We start from the raw sequence: 20,599 nt of genomic DNA, 5'->3' as shown, positions 1-20,599 counted from the left end.
TGAGATGAAGTTATGGTAGATAAGCTATCTAGAGGACTTCACACTGTCTCCTGTGTTATCGGATGTGTAAGCTTGGACTTCATATTAGCTCTGCTGGTGGGACATGATGAGTGTGTATGTGTGCAGACGGGTTGGCGGGATCTTGGCAGAGGGTGCATGTGTGTCTGCACAGACTGTGTGCCAGTATCAGCCTGTGAGTGTGTGTCCCACTCCCCCTAGTGCCTCTGATGAGTAAAACAGTTACGTCATCTGAAAAAGGCTCATATTATCCCCACAGCCAGTGCTGGGAGGGTTATTTTTGAAATGTAATAGGTTACAGATTACTAGTTACTCTATTAACAATGTAATAAGCAATGTTACTATTTTAATTACTTCATCAAAGTTACTTTTTGATTACTTTTCTGACAAATGTTTTAAACTGGGTACTAAACCAGGCAGTGTAAACCTCACTGTTAGCCTCATTTCCAGCACTGAGAGGCGTTCTTGTCCGACGACATAGCCACCTGCCTTGACATGGACGGCTGGCCGCAGGCATGGCAGACTCAGGTTGCTTAGGGCAATGTGCACCAACTTAATTGGCAGACAAGAGGCAGTGCAAATTCACCCAATCAAGAACAATGCTAAAAACTTGAGCTCATACTGCCAAATGAATGGAGCCAGTCTAGATGTAGAGACAGCTCCTTGTAAGCCATCCTACTCTTGATGGTGTTGGACTCAAATTTGTCTTCGACTTTGCTGATCCATGTTGTCCAGAAATACGCCGAGGCATTCCTGCACGGCAAAAAGATGCAAAGCAACAGAATGAATGTTATATTCTACATATAAGCTTTTTACCAAAAATAATATATATATAACCCCTTTGTAATCACCAACATTATGATTGGTAACTGTAATTTAATTACATATTTTTCTCAGTAACTGTCACATATTACAATTACATTGATTTAATTACGTAATGCCGATACATGTGACTAGTTCCTCTCAACACTGCTCACAGCTCATCATCACCCAAAACTACTATTTCAAACCTCCTTTGAAAATGGGACATTTTGTGCTGATTACTGTAGTAGTCGGCTCAAACATAATTGTATTGAGTGTCTGAAAATTTTCGTAACACCGAAACCTTCCGCCTCCTCTTCTCATGTTCTCTGTCTGAAAACCCTCCTCTGCCTGCCTGTTGTCATATTTGAGTATCTCTTCTCCCCGTCTTCCTATCAGGGCTCATCAGAGCGAGCGAGAAAGAGCGTCCCGAAGCAGGGCGGTGTGCTCTGACCTGGCTCTCGTACTCGAGCCGACTCATATTCAGACAGAGGCTTTCAAACACTCACCTGCCGTGGCTGCACAGCAAGGAGCACAATGAACTTGTGTCACGTTCTCCGTCTCTGCTATTTCTACACCAATGCGCTTTCATTACCTTGTAAAAGGAAAAAGAACGGGGATAAACAAGCCCGACGAAGAGGACATTTTGTCTGTTTGTCTTCTGTATAGAATACTGTTATCAATATGAGCCGTAATACAATGTGGAGGCTTCATTTGAGGCATCTATCTGTGGCTTTTACACTGGCTTAACAGCTTTAATGCACTGTGATCAAGGATATCTGAATGATTGGACAGTGCTATAATGTGACTAGCTATTCATCAGCACCCACATAACGACATTCATCATTATGTGCATCAGGAGTTGATTATGAGTGATGTGAAATGACAGGTGTAATAACAAGATTAACTCAATCAGTGCCAGCATGATGACATATCCTGGTGTTCTCGCTCGTCAAAACTAGCTTGAATGTAAAGATGGAGATCAGAATGTCTCCTTGGTTGCATTTACTCTGAGGTCATAGTGCGTATTTTCAGCGTTGAATACCAGATACAGAATACCGTCTGACAGTTTTCCCTGTCAGTACGTAATATTCAAGCCGGAATACTCTGTATCTACAGTGCAGTGCAGCCGCAGACTGCAGTGCATTGGCTTTGGTGTTCATATGCTGCGGGTGTTACTGAACCACCCAGACTTCACTTCTCCTGCAGGAGCACCTTGAAAGGCTTGTCAGATCTTAGGCGAACACATCTCTACCTCCTACATGGTCTGACACCAAATGTACAGCAGAACCATGGTACAAGCACAAACCAGCCCGGGTTCAAGGACAGTTCGCCCACTCATTAATATATTAACCGCCTCCTGCAGGACTACTTTCTCTATTTCCAGCTCACTGTACATCCTCTGCTGCTTCCCTTTCTCCCTCTTTTTTCTCGTTCGTTTGATGGCTTGACTGCTCTCTTTTTGACAAGGCGTACAGTGACAATAGTGGCGAGGCAGTGTTTTGAATACAATGGAGACATCAGTATGTGTCTGGAGGTAATTAGGCCTGATTTCTCCCCCTGTGAGAAGTCAAACACTCCAAAAGGTCAGAAAAACAACAAACGCCTACAGTCTCTGGCAGTGTGGCACAGTATTTTCACACAAACAGTCCTTGCAGCGTCTGGACAACCTTCACTCTCATTCCGCGGGCTCAAAGGCAAAAAACAAAAGCATTTCAAATGCTTTAAATGTGTCCAATTATCCTGTGTGCTATGTATGGCTTGTAAACTGCAAGGTGAATCATTATTTGTGACAATGTGGGTGTGTGCGGGATGTCTGTGTCTGTACGTACGAGAGCTGGGTGAGGTCTGCGGCGTGGAGGTTCAGCCTCTGCGTCAGTCGCTCCATCAGGTCCAAGCCCTGGTCAGTGGTGAGGGAGCTGGGGGAGAAACACACAGACAGCTGGACGTCATGTTTGGAGGTCCATACCCATACAAGATACACGCGGCCGTTCAGCCGTTAAAATGCTATTTTTTTAGGGAGATACTGCAACAATTCATACCCACAAATGGGTCATTGCACACAAGCAAAAGCTACGGTTGTCTGAATGGATGTACCGCACACATGTACACACCTGAAGACAGACACACAGGCATGCACAAACACACACACACACACACACACACACACACACACATACACACAAAGCGCCATGCCAAGGGAAAAGGGATCAGCTGCCTCTTCAGGCTTGGTAAATCACCTGCTTTTTTCCAGCAATGAGACAAACAATAAGGTGCAAATGGAACCTGCATGAGGTGTAATGGCTGTATCATATGGACGCGCCTCTCTCTCCCTCTCCTCCTCTCATCTTTCTTTTTCTTCGCCCACATTCACTTTCTTCCCCTCACGCGCACGTACGCTCAAAGTAAAACATGATAACGCAGAGTACACAAACAGCCGGGGCACGCACGCGCCCTCACGGTGAGATGAGAATAATAAGGTGCAAATGGAATGGAGGTGAAGTGTAATGGTGGTCTGATAAAGCCATGCCTCATCTCAGCTCAGTCTGCGGCTGCTCTCTCACTCGGAGAGTAAATCGCCAAGGAAATAGACCAAACAAAGGCAATCTGCAGGCCAAACGCGCTAGGATGGAGGAAATGAGAAGGGCATACACACACACACAAACATACACAGAAAGCTACTTTATTGCTGACAGCTTAACCTGGAATCACTGTGACTGCCAAGTGACTGCAAGGTGACATGCACCAAAAAGTCATGGATCATGATGAGACATTGTACAATGAAAGAAGTGGCAGAATCTCAAATTTTGTTTTGAACAAATTTCATGTAGCCCAGAGTATTTTTATTTGTGTCCTATAGAGGTTTTACATACTCAACATCCTCTTGAGTTAAAAAAAATATACATTTTTACAATTATTAGACATATTCAACCTAAAAATCATGCTGAGATATTGTTTTCTACAGCCTGCATTTGACACCACATTACAGCAGCTGTTTTTCCAACAGCGGCAGAACACAGAGCGGTGTGCTGTGCATGAGTGGTTGATTCACTCCACCTTTGAGAGAGTGGGTGGCTCGTTTTTTTTTTTTCCCTCCACTTTTTTGAGGGGGTTTTGAAAGTTAAAGATTCGCCAAAGCAATTCCAGACACGTTTGCATCCCTCTGCGGTAATTCAACTGGAGAGCTCCAGGAGTGACTTGGTTGTTGATGCTAGCACTTTTCCCCTTGGGTTTCTCTCTGTCTCTTTCTCTTCTATCCATACCTTCCACTCCCCCCTCCTCCCCCCCCTCCTTCACATAACACCCCACCTGCCTCCAATTCCCCAAACCCCCCACTACCACCACCACAATGTCAGGAGCTGTCAGATAAGCAGGTTTGCGTAGCCTCTCTGCAGGGTGCGAAGGAGCTCCGGATAACAACCGTGCAATCATGAGGTCTGCAGCAAATGCGAACACCTCTATAGGCCGACTGTAGGTGGGCTGGGGATAGGCGGGGACCAACAGTCGGAGGAGGTGAAGATATTTCACTCGGAAGGTGACCTGTTTCTTCTCCCTGGCACATACTCGGCTATATTGTGTTTACATCTTAATCTGTGTTTCTATATGTGCAGCAATAAGGTGACAAAGATTGAAAAGATATGAGCCTACGTCTGTTGAACAGGTGAAGGACAACCAACTGACACTGGACTTGATAACGCCATAAAGGGATTTGAGAGAGGGCCAGGGGCGAAGACAGTCGATAGGAACTTATCTTTGCTGAGCCTGAGCTGTGTGAGAGGTGAGAGAGGAGAGAGAGAGAGAGAGTGAGAGAGAAAGAGAGAGAGAGGGAACTTGGCAACCCTTCCTGACAAAGTATCATCATTAAAGCCGTAATACAGTGCAGTAATACCCACACACTGAGGGATTTATCATCCCCGCTATTGTAATCAGGTACAGCACACACTCAGGATTTCAAACTACTGTATCCTTTTCCATTAAGACGTGAACGTGTGGGCGGCTTTGACAGAAATTGCGTCCTTTACAGGCAGTTTTAAGTAACTGAACAAAGCAGACGTAGTGTGCGTGCTGGTAAGGTATGTAAAATGAGACTGCCTTGAAACAAGTCCAGCGGTACAGTAACAACTGGCGAGTGCGGCAATAAACTATCATGTGAAGCGTTAAGCTGTGCTATCAAGGCCGTTGATAATAAACACATAACAAGGAGAAGTGGTATGTAGATGGTTGTTTGTGTTGCTTTTTGCATACAGCTTTGAGGACAACAACTAAGGCAACCAAGGTTATTGACATTAAGAAGACCAATATAATTAAAGTATCATTCAGAAGACCAGTATAATTAAAGTATCTGCACTGATGTCAACAGTATAATAAATACAGTTAAAAGAAATGGAATTCATAGTAATATACTGTAAGTTTACATCTATATTACTATGAAGGACGGATGCTTCAGTGTATCTCTATTATACACTCTAAATTTTCTTCTTTTTATTTGTTTAGTTCAAGTTTATTTTTATAGGGATAAGTAGATATTATTGACTCCACACACGTAGCAAAACACAAACACTAATAAGGTAATAAAATTATCTTACAAACCTAATTAAAAAGACACCTGATCATTCACATTCATCTGAAGTGTAACAATGACAAGTTTTGTTTTTTGGACACAGCAACTTGAGTCTTGATGTCACCGTGAGGTTGCCAGGCAACCAGGAAGTTACCGCTCCCGGCCAAGAAATAGTCCAGCACATAACTCCCCGTAAAACCACAACGTGTCGTTTTCATCATTTTTTTTGTGTGGATTAAAACAAATGAGATTTAATGTGTTGATTTGTGAGCTTTAGACGTGCTGGTAGGTGGATTTTGTTATGTTAGGACAGACCCAGGCTGTTTCTCCCTGTTTCCAGTCTTTATGTTAAGCCAAGATAACCGACTGCAGGTGATTGCTTCATATTTTTATGTCGATCTATTCCTTTAATGAAATCCAGATTCCCATTTGCGATCAGTCAGGTTCATATAGCAAATATTCCCATATTAATAGATAAGAATACTTCTTCTTAAATCAAAATTTTCATTATGATACATATTAAGACACCTATACTCCTATATACTAACTCCTCTATAATCTTATTTTTCATAAACTAAATCATATTATGATCTCAGTCGTACTCACTCTGAGCCAGTTATAATGTAGCCAAAGTGTCTGTCCTTCCCTCTGCTGGAAAACTCCTTCACCCCGACATGGACCAGCTGAGTTTTGATTCTCATGTCCTTCTTCTGCGGCTCTTCCAGCTGTTTCTTCCCCGCCGGGGCTTGAATCCCCTGCATCAACCTTTCGATCTCTGAGTCCACCTGTGCGTCCGGCACCTGTGCACCGCTGGTTAAACGCAGGGTGGAGCCTTCCTTTGCAGGTGAGGACATGGTTTTATCCTCCCAGCGATGGGCTACAGGAACTTGACCCTGCGTTGTCCGGCTCTGAACATTCTCCAGTCCGACAGTTTTTTGGAGGCCACTGGGAGCTAGTGGTCCACTTTTGACCTCCGGACCATCACCAAAGGGCTCCAGGTTTAGGTAGTCGAGCAGCTTGGAGAAGAAAGCCGCATGCTGTGTTGAATCAAGGAAGATTTAGAGTAGTGAAGTTAGAAACTTAGTTTTACCCACATATTTCACCAATTTCTGTTCTGAGGAACGTTCTGAAGAGAGAATAATTACTACATTGAATAGAGTCGTTGCTATTAGAAACGTCAATCAATGAAAACGAGTGACTTTGCATTCACTGATGTTTCTTTGTCTGACTGCTGGTCCAAGGTCTAATGTCCTTTTTCCTTACAAATTATTGAAGGATGTGTTCAGAAGCTTTACTTACTTACTAAAGGTTAAACAAAAGCTGAATGGCATTATGCAAAACAATTCTAGTTGATATTACTTTTAAAGTTTAGTTTATTGAAAATGTTGAGGTTAGAAAACACACACACACCACAGATCCTGCAGTTTTGCCTTCAAATACTAATAGTCTAATGGTACATGCTAGTCTGCACAACTTTCAAATAATTCCTGCTTGAAATAGCATTCAAAAGTGAATAAAGTCTAAGCTTGGACATGTCTCGCTCCCTCAGAAACCAATTTGTTGTTTGAGGAGAGTAATTTTAAATTCACCTTGTCAACAGGCTCTCTGTCTGCACCATCCATTTGTTGACCTGGAAAAAAACACAATTTATGTGAGGAGATTGTGTGAAAACAGAAGATTTCTTTTGTATTTAGCAAAGAAAAAAAACACTTAAACTGAAGGAAAATACATTTGGCAGTACTCTCTATGAGAACTATATAAACAAAGCCTTATTAAAGCGTTTATAAAGTCACAGGTGCCTTAAGTGCCTCACGCTCTACTATCTATGACAGAAAATAAACACACTCAGAACATAGTCAGCTTTGATCCTTTTTCTCAACAGTAGAAACACCCACCTTGCTGTTTCAACCTCAGTGTGTCTTTCTGGTTTAGATCCTGCACTTTGTTTGATTTCAGGTCCTGGTCTTGATTTGGTTCCATGCTTGCCAATGGCTCCCTGTTACCCTTCATGACCCCACTGGGTTCGGCGTCTCCTGGTTCTATCCGGGCCCCAGCCACTGGCCGCTTCTCATCCACCTCCTGCAGAGCTCCGGTAATGACCCCAGCCAACTCGTCCAGATCTTTGCCCATGAAGGCATCCATGTTGATGCTGTGCCTTCCCAGCTGGTTCACCACATTCTGGATGAATTGCTCTGGAGAGGAAAGGGGGAATAATGAGTAACCAAAAACACAAATTCTACCTAAAAAGCAAACTAGCTAACTAAAAAATTAGGAATAACGTGGGGCAAACAAGCTATGATAAAGTGGATCTTACCATCCATGACACTAAGAGGCTCCTTGGCGTTCAGTCGGTTTGAGCCGGCCTTGAACAGCAGTCTGTCTAAGTTAGGCCTCGAGGATTTGGAGCCAAAAGCCGCCTGAGACTGCGGCTCTGCATGGTCACTGCGAGCTGGCCAGACGTAGTTGAGGTAGTGGAGCTTTCCTTTGGGCCACGCAGCCTCGCCACCTGCGGCGCCCTGCTGAGTACCTGGTGCCCCTGCAAGAAGCCGGTCCAGGTGATTGGAAAGGAGCTTGGTCCTTCCTACGTCCTGGTTAGGATAGGTTGTACTAAGCTTGGGGTGCCTGCCCTCGCCGCTTTGAGTGAAGACTTTGGTGACTGGAGTTTGGCCAGCTCCATTCTGAAGGCTGTAGATAGTGGTCTCCTTCCAGCCCTTCTGGGGTTTTGGCCGGCTGGGCTCCAAAAGACCATCAGACTTGATGTCTTCATTCTACAACACAAAATGCACATTTAACGCATTGTTAAAAATGTCAAACATCATTTCTGTGAAGCTTAAAGTGACAACATTTATATGATAAATCTTCAACCTGGCTTCAGCCCTGCAATCGTTTTTTCCCCCATGAGAACATGAGATGGGTTGTACTGGGTCAGCATTGTTGTGACAGCTTTTAGTATAAAAAGAGAAGCAACCCGGGCTCGACTAGACAGAATAGGATATGAATAGGGATTCCAGATCAAAGACAACTGCCCTTGAAAATTGCATTATGGAAATCATAGATGAGATAGTGTCACTCAAATGTAATTTCATGCATTTCCACAAAGCACAACAAACTTTAAAAGCATATCCCCTCTGTCATAGAAGTAGCAGCCATCTCTTATCTGTGAACAAAAAAATGACTAGTCATCTGATTTCAAAGTTGGGCATATGAGTTTATATTTGACACATGATGAATTATGTGTTTACACTGCGACACGCTGAGGCCTCGAAACCATGTGGTGTCATGGTGTCATGCATTAATATTGGCCTCAAAATGTGCGATTTTGTCCTTTTCTTTGCTTTGTGAGGAGGAGAAATTCCCTCCAGCATATAGTATATCCGATCCACTGAGCGGCATTATTATCCATGTCGCCGCTGCACTAATACTAGCTATCTCCCCTGGTGCCATTTTCTGTCCTTCAAATGTATATAGAGAAAATGTCAGTCTCTCCAAGCCGAGCATACTGAGAGGCCATAATGGCATTAGCACAGCAAGACGGGGGTGCTCTGCCATTCATGCTAACCATGTTTGCCTTTTTCCATCACACTACACAACAAAAGACCTCATCTCATCAATAAGGAAGGTCCTGAACTCTTCAACTTTGCATTATGGCTGTACTGACACAGCAGCAGGAAGCAGCTCGGCTATGAAGGGTGCCCAGCACATTTCACACAAAGCTGGGGTTCCACCCTAAATATGAGGGCTGAATAATGTAAAGAGGTGATGGAAGAGCTTTGTGTAAAAGGGTCTCTTGCTCAGTGGGAGCCGGGTGAGAAGACAGAGAGCGAGAAACAAAAGCAGCGAAGGGACGAGAGGGCGACCCCCAGCAAAGACGAATACTGACTCTTTTTCAAAAGGAATAGGAAGAGGCTCTTCCATAATTTAGCTGAGGAAAACGAGCAGTTTTTATGTTTACTTATGCAGTACGTGCCAATATTTCTAGCCTTAAATGATGGTCAGTTCAGCTTGTTAATATCCATGTTTGTTACAGCCTGTATGATTTTCAGTGGTGGAAGAATTCAAAATTCTACTGAAGTAAATGTACAGATGTATGAGTAAAAAACAATAACTAAGTTTCAAAAGTAAAATACTGTGTGATATATTATTATCATATATGATATTATTAGATTGTTTATACTGATGATCATCAATGCATAATTTTCTTATTGTAACTGGTCGAGGTGGAGCTGGTTTTAACTGCTTTATTTACAGTTAGGTGGTTAAGTAAAGCGGTGTCCAACCTACGGTGGGGGGTCAGCCCCCTCCAAAAGGTCACGAGATAAATCTGGGGGGTCATGAGATGATTTATGGGATACGAAACAAGAAAAACACTTTATTTATTTCGACACACATTTGCATTCATGTATTAGACTTTTATTAAATCTTTGTTTTTCTGTTATGAAATATTGGAGGATTTTTTCTCTTTTGGTCTCAAACAGAGAAGTTTACAGGTGAAATCACTCTTTGGTGGCACTAATGACAACTCATAAACCGATGACACATGACAAGTGGCCTCAACAACACACTTTTTTATTATTATAGCACCATATTGTTAAGGGCCACAATTTTTAATGTAAAATCTTAATCTGAAAAGAAGCTATTGACTAAATCTGTTAAATAAATGTAGTGGAGTAAGCAACACAATATTCCCCTCTGGTATGTAGTGGAATAGAAGTATAAAGTAACATCAAACAGAGACTAAATTGGTACTATTTGATGATGATTTTTGCTTATTGGTCACACCTGCCCAATCCACTAAGACGTCAGCAACTAATACTACAGTCTACAGTCTTCTTACCTGAGCACTGACTCCTACTCGTTGGACTCCTGGATGTTCAGCTACCTCCGACTGCGGCAGGAAGCCCAGACCCGCCAGGTACTGCTGAAGGTTTCTGCTCAGCTCTGCTTGCGCAGGCCTCTGTTTCCTGTCTCTGGAGCTGCTATAGGAGGTCAGGGGGCTCGGGGGCGTTGCCTGATGGCGGAGGGGGACGTTCCTCAGTTTGGAGAGCTCTCTAGAGATGACCTGTTGGGTGATGTCATCCCGCCACGTCAAACCTGGTGACAAAGAGGTTAGAATTAGAGCTGCAATAATTAATCACTTAGTTGCTAACTATTTTGGTAATTGATTAATAGTTTGGAATCATTCTTTAAGAGAAAAATGTCCAATTCTTTGGTTCCAGCTTCTCAAATGTGAATATTTTCTGGTTTCTATGATAGTAAACTGAATATATTGGAGCTGTGGACTGTAGGTCGGCACAAAAGAAGACATTTAAGGACCTCATCTTGAGCTTTGGGAAACAGCAATCGAAATTTTTCACCATTTTCAGACATTTTATGGACCAAATAACTAATTGATTAATTCAGAAATTAATGACCTAAAAGAGATATCTCCAGGTCAGAGATAAGTTTAGTAAAGAAATCAAATAAGCAGTGGATTGCAAACCTAATTTGGTTGACATATTAATTGATGTATGTAAGATTAAAGAAATCAAACATCTAATATCAAGAATATGCCATAGAATACAAAACTCCAACAACTAGTGGACCGTCAAACAGAAGTGAGACAGAGAATTGGACCTGGAGATAACTAAGGATAGTTGGAATAAAGTATTAGAAAACTGGAATAAGACTCAAAGTCCTGGAAAGAGTTCTGTTGGTAGAAAATTATATGATACTTCATGACTCCGTTTTATGGGCTTGTCCTTTTTTTCATAAGATACTGCTTCAGAGATCACGATTATTGTTACATCTTACCAGGGCAAAATCCTGGATATACCTGAGGCACAGGATGAAGATCTCTTTAAAATACTTTTTGCTGCTAGGAAGAAAGCCATCATGCAGAAATGTGTGCAGTATTCCCACACATGCGCAGTAGTGTCTGCCTTAAATGAAACTACTTAAGACTGAAAACTGCTATCAGTCTTTGGAGCTGTTTCTAAAAAAAACTACTGTGACCAAACTCTTGGTTGTGAAAGAACATGTCACCCAGTGCAACAGTGTGGCTCATCGGCGTGTTTTTAATAGTTTTAGGACAACATTAGAGGTCTATGGCACAGAGGAATAAGATATATCAGGCTTTGGATACACACACAATACTTGGAAGATGATCAATTCATTGTTGGTTTGGCTCTGCACATGAGATTTGTTGACAATGAGAAAAAATATAGAAATCGCCAGCCTTATCCTTTAAGAACAATCTCCCACCTCCTACATTAGAAATATTGGATCAGAGTACAAAACAAACCAATAAAGATGAATCAGAATAAAATGATGACACACAAAAAGGAAGCCATGACTACACACTCGTGCACACATGTACGGACAGATGTATACACAGACATGTACACACACACACCACAGCCAGTCAACAAGCCCGGGGAGAATGTCACACTGCGGCCTGACGCCTTGCCAACATCTCTGCTAATTGCCAACACATAGTTGGGATGCAGAACTCCTGGGCAGGGGCAAAGCGCACTGGTGCCAGGACCAGATGGAGCTACCCAAGCAAAAAAGATACTCAAAACATGGCCCCATTCCCAATGAGCCAAGAGGCACAGCATTCCTTCGGAAAAGAGCGTAGAAATACCAAAGATATTATAATTCTTTTAAAGGAGCCAAGATGTTGACTGATGACACTTCCATTCCAGTGCTGAAGCATTTTTTAATGAGATAGAAGTAATTATGTTGTGGCGTGGGCTTAGATTCCCAGCTGCCACATACCTAACCTTCTACCAGGCTCATCTAAAGAAACAATGCCCCTCTCAATGATGTGGACATATTTAAAAGTGATAAACTAACACCCTGGGTAGGAATACGTGAAAAAATGAAAGTATCATCACCGCAGAATGTCTTCATTAGCCTGGTTTCTCACCCATAGACATTGGGTATTTCTCATAGATATTCATAAGCACCAGATGAGGATCTGAGCAATGCAGAGTAGCTACAGATGCCTCCAGTCATTCTTGGCAGCGCTGAATGGAGCACAAAGCAGCGTATGTTGTCACTGTTCTGGAACGCAGCTCAGCCATCCATCCGTACAACAATGACAGTTAACTACCCGTAGCTTAGCCCGATGTGGTGAATACAGTACTTGCTATATATTAGCACGGTGATGATCATTTATGCTATCATCAGTCGCGATGTGGAAATCAGGGCTGGCTTGCAACCTAAAAGATCCATATGGTACCTGCGGTTAACTGCAGCTGGTTAAACGGGTTCAGAGTGAACGTGCGATGGCGCCACAACAGGATGAGGCTGACGCTGGCTTCATTGACTGTGACACCTCTATCCCATCTGTCTCCTGGGGGACGCACTCATTTCCATACATACCATGTTTTGTGTGTCTGCGATGGGCACACTTGAGGGAAAAGGTATGCCGGCGCAAATTACAGAATCAAAATGAGCCGTTTGGTGAAAAGGAAAAAGTCAGGAAGAAAAGTGGTGGGGCCTTTACGGTTGGATTCCTCTCAATCAACCTCTCAGCTGATTATCCTGGCACTGAGGAGCTAAATGTCATGCAAATTCATCTGAAAGTCCAGAGAAAGAGCAGGTTCCATCACCGAGTGCTGCCGGTTTTTGCCTGTTAAGGATAGCATGCCGTCTCAGGCAAATGCCTTGGTTAATTAACGCTTTGCCATTAGCGCAACAGCTTTCAAACAAGCAAGATATTTCTGTTGGCCTCCTGTCTGTTTTCTGTGTGACAGAGAGAAAGAGGGAGAGAGAGGGAGGGAGGGGGGGGCTCCTAAATATTCAAAGCCTATTAGATGGGATCCTGTCTACATGTCTTGTTGTTTCATCTGGTGTTTTTGAAATGCAGATTTTCCCCTTTCCTTTACTTCTGTCCACCGACTGATTTTAAAGGCATTAATGGAAGAGAGTGTGAATAATTTAGCAGCAAGTTCTACCTAATTAGTCAAAATGAAATGTGTCAATCCAAAATTGACACATAAATTAAACAAACAGTGCACTGGTGTGGCAAAACCAAAAATATGAATTTGTTTGTACCATTTCATTTGCTGTTTTATGTCAATATTTTGAAGAAAAAAAAACAAAGACACACAAATCCAGATTCTGCATCACTCAGTCTTGTTATCCTCCTAACACACACTGTTCCCATTTCATACTTTCTACCAGCTTGTATCAGCTTGTTCCAACTCTTTGTGAAGTTAAATGATGTTTATACTGGGAGAAAAACTCAAACCAGATACTCTGTGTTTTTATGGCTGTACCATTACATCAAAGGGAAGTATCTTGTGCATCATTTTATACACATTTCACCAAAATTTAGCCTAACATGTTTGGTATCTTTGGAAACTTTAGGAGCTCCACTAGAACTTAAAATAAAGTTAAATGAGTTCGAACAATGTTTGACTGCACAGTCAAGTCCCTGTCTCATAGAAATTGCATTCATATACTACTAAATTGTTTTCCCATTTACAACTCCTGTGTGTGGTTAGCACTTTGGTTAAGGTTAGTGAAAGATTGTGGTGTCACTTAAATGTTAATATATGCTTATTCTTCAAGTCACTGCTGACTTTTTTCTGTATTTAAACCAAGATCATGATCTTTCCCCAACCTTAACCAAGTACTGCCAGAGTCTAAACACAACCATAAAAAGCTTAATATTGCTGTAGTTTCTACTGCTGTATATTATACTGCAAGATCAGATATTTTGGTGGAAGAAATAACAACTAGGAACTTTGTCTCTGAACATTTCCCTCATATGTTCAGTATGAGTACATTTTTGCACTTTGCCAAATATGTTAATTAACAAAGTCACATCATTATGTTGATAGAGGAGATAATTCAGCCAGCATTACGTTTCTAGCAAAATGTATTTGCTGTTGCACTTTAGCTGTATATGAATGTAATTTCTAGCGGACAGGGTTGGCACAGCATACATTTGTAATGACCAGACTGTCATCAGTTCAGTGAGGTTTAGATGGTTATTTTATTCTCTGTTGAGTGCCAGTGAAGGTCTAGTAAGGCCAAGCTAATATGTATTATTATGTAACTGACCACCTCCACTGAGGTCATTTCATATTGCCATGACTGCAAAGCAATTGGTGAGATATTATTTGCTCAAATCTACAGGCAGGTTTCTTTAAAAATGATCCTGCCCCTCTGCTGTACACAGACATGGACTTACACTGAGTGATTCAATAAAAGCACTCTTGTTTTCCTCGTAACAACTCAGTTTTCACATGGCATGTTAGTGTGTGAGAGTGTATCTGTTCTCTCTGGTACCATCCAGCAAGGTTGTCAAGGAACAGACAGAGCAGAATATGAGGAGGAACAACAGGTTTTGTTGCTTGTCTGTCAAAGAAAACATGTCTGTGCACAAAGCAAAGTATTGTAGGACCGTGACTAACATGTGGTTTCAGTGGTACTGGAGGTGACATCGTGTCAGTTTATGGTCACTGGCTTTCCCTGACTGACTATTCTTGTCAATGGAGCTAATGCAAATGTCACAATGCATCATCTTTTTTCAGTTGTCTGTACTATGAGAGTATCCACCACCCTACGCAGGGTCAGGAGGTCAATCGACTTCAGATTAGCGTAGTTTAACATGCTGTACTAACAGCGGCGGCGCTGCACTCTGACATGATTCCTTGTGATCTTGTGAGCTTCTAGGAGTGTGCAGCTAAGTAGGTGCTCAAGTAACAAAGGATGAAATGTGAAAATACTACTGTAACACTAGCTGACTCACCGGAAGAATCTTCTTCATCTCACCAACTTCTTGTAAAAACACGGCCGATAAATACAGGAGCTCCATCAAAAGAAGAGACATAAAACACCCAGTAGCCAGACAGTCCTTGAAGGCCAAACATTTAATGATGGATCTTCTTTTATTGGTATTGATATGATTAATTTGGGACCCAGATGGGGTGACATTACCTTTCTGAGGAAACATAAAGAGTCTTTCTGGATTACATCCAAAGAGAATGAATTAAGATTTTAGTATTACAGAGTTTTTATACTTGTTTTACAGCTATTTAATACAGGTTTTGAAGTTTTTTCAACTCTATTAGCACCCAGGTTCAATCTTTATTTTTACGATGGTATTTTGTGACTGTGATGTGTCTTTTTTTTTTTTTTTTGCTGTTTCATTTTGTTGTGTACTTTTATTTGAAGTTTCTGTGTCAGAGGCCATCTGTGTTTCTCACTCTAATCGGATAACTGATAGACTGGTAGAGTTTATATATAGGCTGTTTACACATTCTGTAAATCACCTGTGCTGAAACAAGATGAAATAAAGACAATTTTTCCAGTTAGTCAGCTTAGTTACATTTGATCTTGTGAGTTTAACAATATAAATACTGACCCGACATAGACAAATATGACATAAATCAGTTTGAAAATGCAGAATTAACCTTCATCTCTCCTGCAGTCCAATCAAATGCTCCATCATTTTAATATATTGTATATCAAATTACTGAGAATTGCCCTTTCGTAAACCCTCTCTTGGACAGACGGCTTTTTGTGTTCGAGGGATCAACATGTGGAACTTCTTACCCACATAACTCAAAATAGATCATGACTGGAAACATTTTAAACTTAAACTGAAACAGTTTTTAAGGAGAGATCAGTGATCTGGTGCTTGTTGTTTTACGATATTTTCGTTGTCATCTTGTGCTGTTTTGTCTGTATTTTCTTGTTGAGTTTTGAGTTGTGTGCTTTAATGTATGTATATGTATTGCTGAGTTTTATGTTATGTGCAGTTCCAAATGTATTTTATTGGTGAGATTTATGTAGTTTAAACACCCATATAGAGACGGGCACTGCAAACTAGCTTAGGCTATAAATGCTGTGGTATTAGTTCATGCTATACTTGCCCATGTACAGTACAAATAAACATTAAATACACTTATTAATACTGCAACTTATTTTCATGAGCGATTAATCTGACAATTATTTTCTTTATAAACCATTTTATGTCTATAAAATGTCAAAAAAATAGAGAAAAATGCCTGTTGTAATTTCTTAGAGAACATGGTGATGTCTTCTGATGTCTATTTATGTCTGATCAACAGTCCAAAATCCAAAAATATTCAGTTTACTATCATGGATCACACAGAAAAGCTTCAAATCCTCATGTTTGAGAAGCTAAAGCAAGTAAATGTTTGTCATTTTTCAATTCCGATTATCAAAATCGTTGCAGATGAATTTTCTGACGATCGACTAATCCTTGCAGCTCTACACTGCAGCTTCTGAATTAGCTCCTGTATGTGTCTTCACACACTCCCAGTCTGCATAAAGACAGCAGCCTGACTATGAAATGTGTAGACACACCGTGGCTGCACACGGTGAATACTAAAGTTGCTCGGCTTTAGGTGCTATGTAATATAAAAGTCATTTGCAGTTGGGTGACAGTGTCTTGCATTCAAAAGGTATTGTGGTGAAAATGTAATACCAGACAGTGTGCTCTGCCAATGGGGACACATCCAGACAAACCAAGCCCTTTTGTATAAGGGTCAATTTCTATTGATCTGAATGACATTGGTGTTGTGCAGTGAGCAGAGATTTGTGCGATTTCAACCTGCATCTCTGATGCAAGATAAAGAGGATTGTAAATCGATTCCATTGATGTTCCTCCCCGTTTTTCCCCCTGCTTCATCTCTTCAATTTAGGTTACAGTACAATGGTCTCAATAACCCTGTCTGGGCTCAAAAAAAAAAGGGTCCCCCACGTCTCAAAAGATGACACTTCAATAGCTGTTGAGCTGATAAGAATAACGTGCTGCCGAGCATTAACGGCGGCACTCATCCGAAGATAAAGCTCCGTGTCTGTGGATGTGATTCTAAAAGACAGAGAGGGGAACATGATTCAAAGTGATGATGTCATGTCTGCAGCGTCGGTAAACGGGTGTCTAAAAAACACAAGGTCAGAGAACAAGTCTCATGATGAAAAAAAGCATCTAAAGAATTAAACACCTCTTATAAAGGAGCAGGGAAAAATTACACACCGGATCTCTTCTCATCCTCCTCACTCTCATTTGTTTATTTCTAAGCAGTAATTAGAATAAATGTGTGGTCTCGCCTGGCTTAATTTTCATCACTGCATTTTTTCTCCCCTCTTTTTTTTTTTTTTTTTTTTTTTTTGATTTCTTCTGGCCAACTGCTTGCTCTTAATGATTTTCAACACTGGTTCACGCCTGTTAAAAGATATTAAGCTCAGAGTGGCCTGCAAAGCCAATTATGTTTGGAGGGCTGATGTTTGTGGTCACGGTCTGTGGTAAAGGTGTCTACTGCCCCCTGGTGGGTTATAACTGCAGTTACAGGCTGCAGAAAATATGTTGAAAGAAATCAAATAATTTTCTCACAAGGAAACTTTATATATTCCCACAAATATGCAGACATCCAAGCTGTTTTATTTACTGAATTGGTGCCATCTCATAGCCAGAAAATACCACACTACTGTAAGAGCACTTGAGACATTTGTTTAGCAGTTACTGTGATGTGTCTGTGATAGTGGACTGCATGGAGGCTGTCGTTCACACTATCTGCAAGAGAAAGCTTTGTTCCCCACAAGAAGAACGCGACATTAATATCAAATCTGCCAAAATAACGTGACAGAATTGATGAAATGTGCTAATGAGAGTCTTAAAATCTGAACCTCAGCACTAAATTCCTGCTCTAACTTTATCTAAATAGTTACTTCTGTTATAAAGACATCTTTTTGTAAATGCACACTCTCCCCAAAAGATGTAACCTGTTATAACGAACACATTAGCTGCTGCCATTGATTGAGTAGGAGAGACTGTCTAATGTGATTACACTGCACACCTCACAGTTACTCATCCACAAAATTAGCTCTTAATGTCCTAAAGGCATACAAGCCAATTAGATTGGCTGCTGGAGTTAAGCGATGATGGTGAAACAATGGCCTGATATGAGTCAAATGACCTGCTCGAGCTCAATGGCGTTGTGCTATGCTAGCCAAAGAGACAGCTTGGCTTATTTGGCTTGGTTCACATAATGGCAGTTGACAAGCGTTTGCTGTAAGCCCTGAATACGACTGATAAAGAAAAGACACTCAGACAAAGACAGACAGGCAAACAGGCAGTGTGTACCTCTGTGAGCCAATTTCTGTAGGAGGATCCTGAGGTGTTGCAGAGCAGAGGAAGAAATATCGTATGTGTACAGGTCTGCACCGGCCAACTCCTGGCACCTTCCAAACACTCCGTCTACAAAAAAAGAAAAGAGGAAAAATGGTGAAAACAAGTTGCTCACATGTTCATGAGGGAAATGTTTTTAATAGCTCGGAGTGAGCAACAAGCACAAGATAGATTTAACAACATTTCCCACACATGGATTGTGGCTCTGACAAAGTAAAATGATGTGTACCAACCCAACAGAAAAGCTGTAATGGTGTGTGGTACCTGCAGTGTGTCTGCACCTCTGACTTCCTGTTTTGGGGGGAGCTAATAGCTGACATTTTTTCCTCTGACAGCACTACGATAAGCAGCCGTTCATGGCAGGAAGGACTTTATCAGGGGCTCTGGTAATCTCCCTATCAGCAGGCCTCCCGCCTCACTCAATACAGGTTGCTAGGCAACCCACGCCACAGAGTCCCTATCAGCCCCATAATTCAATGACTGGTCTAGACCTTTGAAGGATGCTGAGGCTCGGGGGGTCAGGATGCAGTGTGTAGATGTAACGTCTGGAATATGAATGACCCGTGTTGTCACCTTCTCTCAGCTGGGGAGATAAATCCATGCATCTTGTTGGCTAAACTCACTAAATGAAAGTCCACCTCACAGATGATCTCAGGAGATGAATCGTGCAGATTCGATCTGAGCCATCTCTTCTCTGTGTGTGTGTGTGTGTGTGTGTGTGTGTGTGCGTGTGTGTGTGTGCAATCATGCACACTACTGTGTGAGAGCATGTGCGAGGATGCCACTGTGATTAGATGGGATCTAATGATGTGAATCAACACTTTGTCATGCACTGCAGCGTCTCATTAATTAGCCCCAAGATGTCGGACAATGACAGCAAACATCAATGGTACGATTGATGCTCACTGACACGTCGGGCACAGTGCAACACACACACACCGATGTCCATTACATGCTTCAATTTCCTGTCTTTTCCTCCAACACCATTTTTACACCAAGGAGATAAAAATAGATGAGCACAAATCCGAAGATATGATCAATAATATCTCACTGGTGAACGGCGAGCAAGAATCTATGTGATGTAACATTTTGACACAGGCAGGAGCACACTGAGCTGCAGCTTTGAATCAAGAGTGAATTGAAATTTTTCATTTTTTTTCTATTTTTAAACATCACCAATCATCATTTTTCACGTTCCATTAAAAAAAAATTAATTACACTGCCATGTTCAGTGTAGAACTCAGTGACTGATAATTATAAAGATAATAATGTGATGTCAGATGAGGCTCTAAATTGAATTCTTATTCTAAACGAGAAGCGGGTGTTTTCCTGACTCCCCCCGCCCCCTAACCCCCACCCCTCTCTTGTGACCCGTTAAATGACAGCTCTGTACAGGAAAAAGCCCGTGGGAGGTGGTGAATTAGCATAGACAACACAGTACAACAATCAGGAGTTATTTTGAGATCTCAGATCGTGCAGTGGAAAACTTCCCACTTGCAGACGCACAGCTCATCACAGACGAGTCTGAATCACAGGATGTCAGCTGTCTCCTTAGTTGCCATCAACACATCTTTTCTAAAGAATGATATTAAAACTGATGACATGGTTAATATAATGACAAAATAAGGTTTCATTCTCTTGAAGGTTTGCTTTATTTCTCCCAGTTAGACAGTAACAACACATATTAAATCTAAATTCTTTTTGTAAAATTGGTGAAGGGGAACTTCATAAAATTATAATGCATGTGAAGTCCACTTGTTCCCTGGATGCAATATCTACTACTTTTTTAAAAAGAGTTTTTAGATAGTTTTATTCTCGATCTATTAGACACTGTAAATTGCTCTCTAGAGACAGACATTTTCCCAGATGCACTTAAAACAGCTCTAGTAAAACCACTCCTTAAAAAATACAACCTTGACTCCTCTGTGCTGAGCAATTATAGACCCATTTCCATCCTGCCTTTCCTGAGTAAAATACTAGAAAAGGCAGTGTTTAAACAGTTGGATGAGTTCCTACTTGACAATAAAATTCATGATCAGTGTCAGTCTGGTTTTAGAAAGGGACAC

The 20,599-nt window shown here is 41.5% G+C and overlaps 1 protein-coding gene across 1 annotated transcript in view; it reads right to left on the bottom strand.

Moving 5' to 3' along the window:
• The window catches only part of ptprn2 (protein tyrosine phosphatase receptor type N2), a 133,963-nt gene that overhangs the window by 85,557 nt on the left and 27,807 nt on the right, over window positions 1–20,599 (bottom strand). Inside the window, exons 3-9 of the mRNA XM_067578215.1 lie at window positions 18,489–18,602; window positions 10,215–10,471; window positions 7,695–8,148; window positions 7,276–7,572; window positions 6,970–7,010; window positions 5,987–6,417; window positions 2,652–2,738 (exon numbers count right to left, since the gene is read on the bottom strand). Coding sequence (XP_067434316.1) covers window positions 2,652–2,738; window positions 5,987–6,417; window positions 6,970–7,010; window positions 7,276–7,572; window positions 7,695–8,148; window positions 10,215–10,471; window positions 18,489–18,602 — 1,681 coding nt within the window. The remainder of the gene's footprint in view (window positions 1–2,651; window positions 2,739–5,986; window positions 6,418–6,969; window positions 7,011–7,275; window positions 7,573–7,694; window positions 8,149–10,214; window positions 10,472–18,488; window positions 18,603–20,599) is intronic.

Source organism: Thunnus thynnus, chromosome 21 (assembly GCF_963924715.1).
Source record: "Thunnus thynnus chromosome 21, fThuThy2.1, whole genome shotgun sequence".
NCBI classification, from domain to species: domain Eukaryota; kingdom Metazoa; phylum Chordata; class Actinopteri; order Scombriformes; family Scombridae; genus Thunnus; species Thunnus thynnus.
Note: the sequence above shows the minus strand (reverse complement) of the source record. Positions and strands in the feature narration are given on the sequence as shown.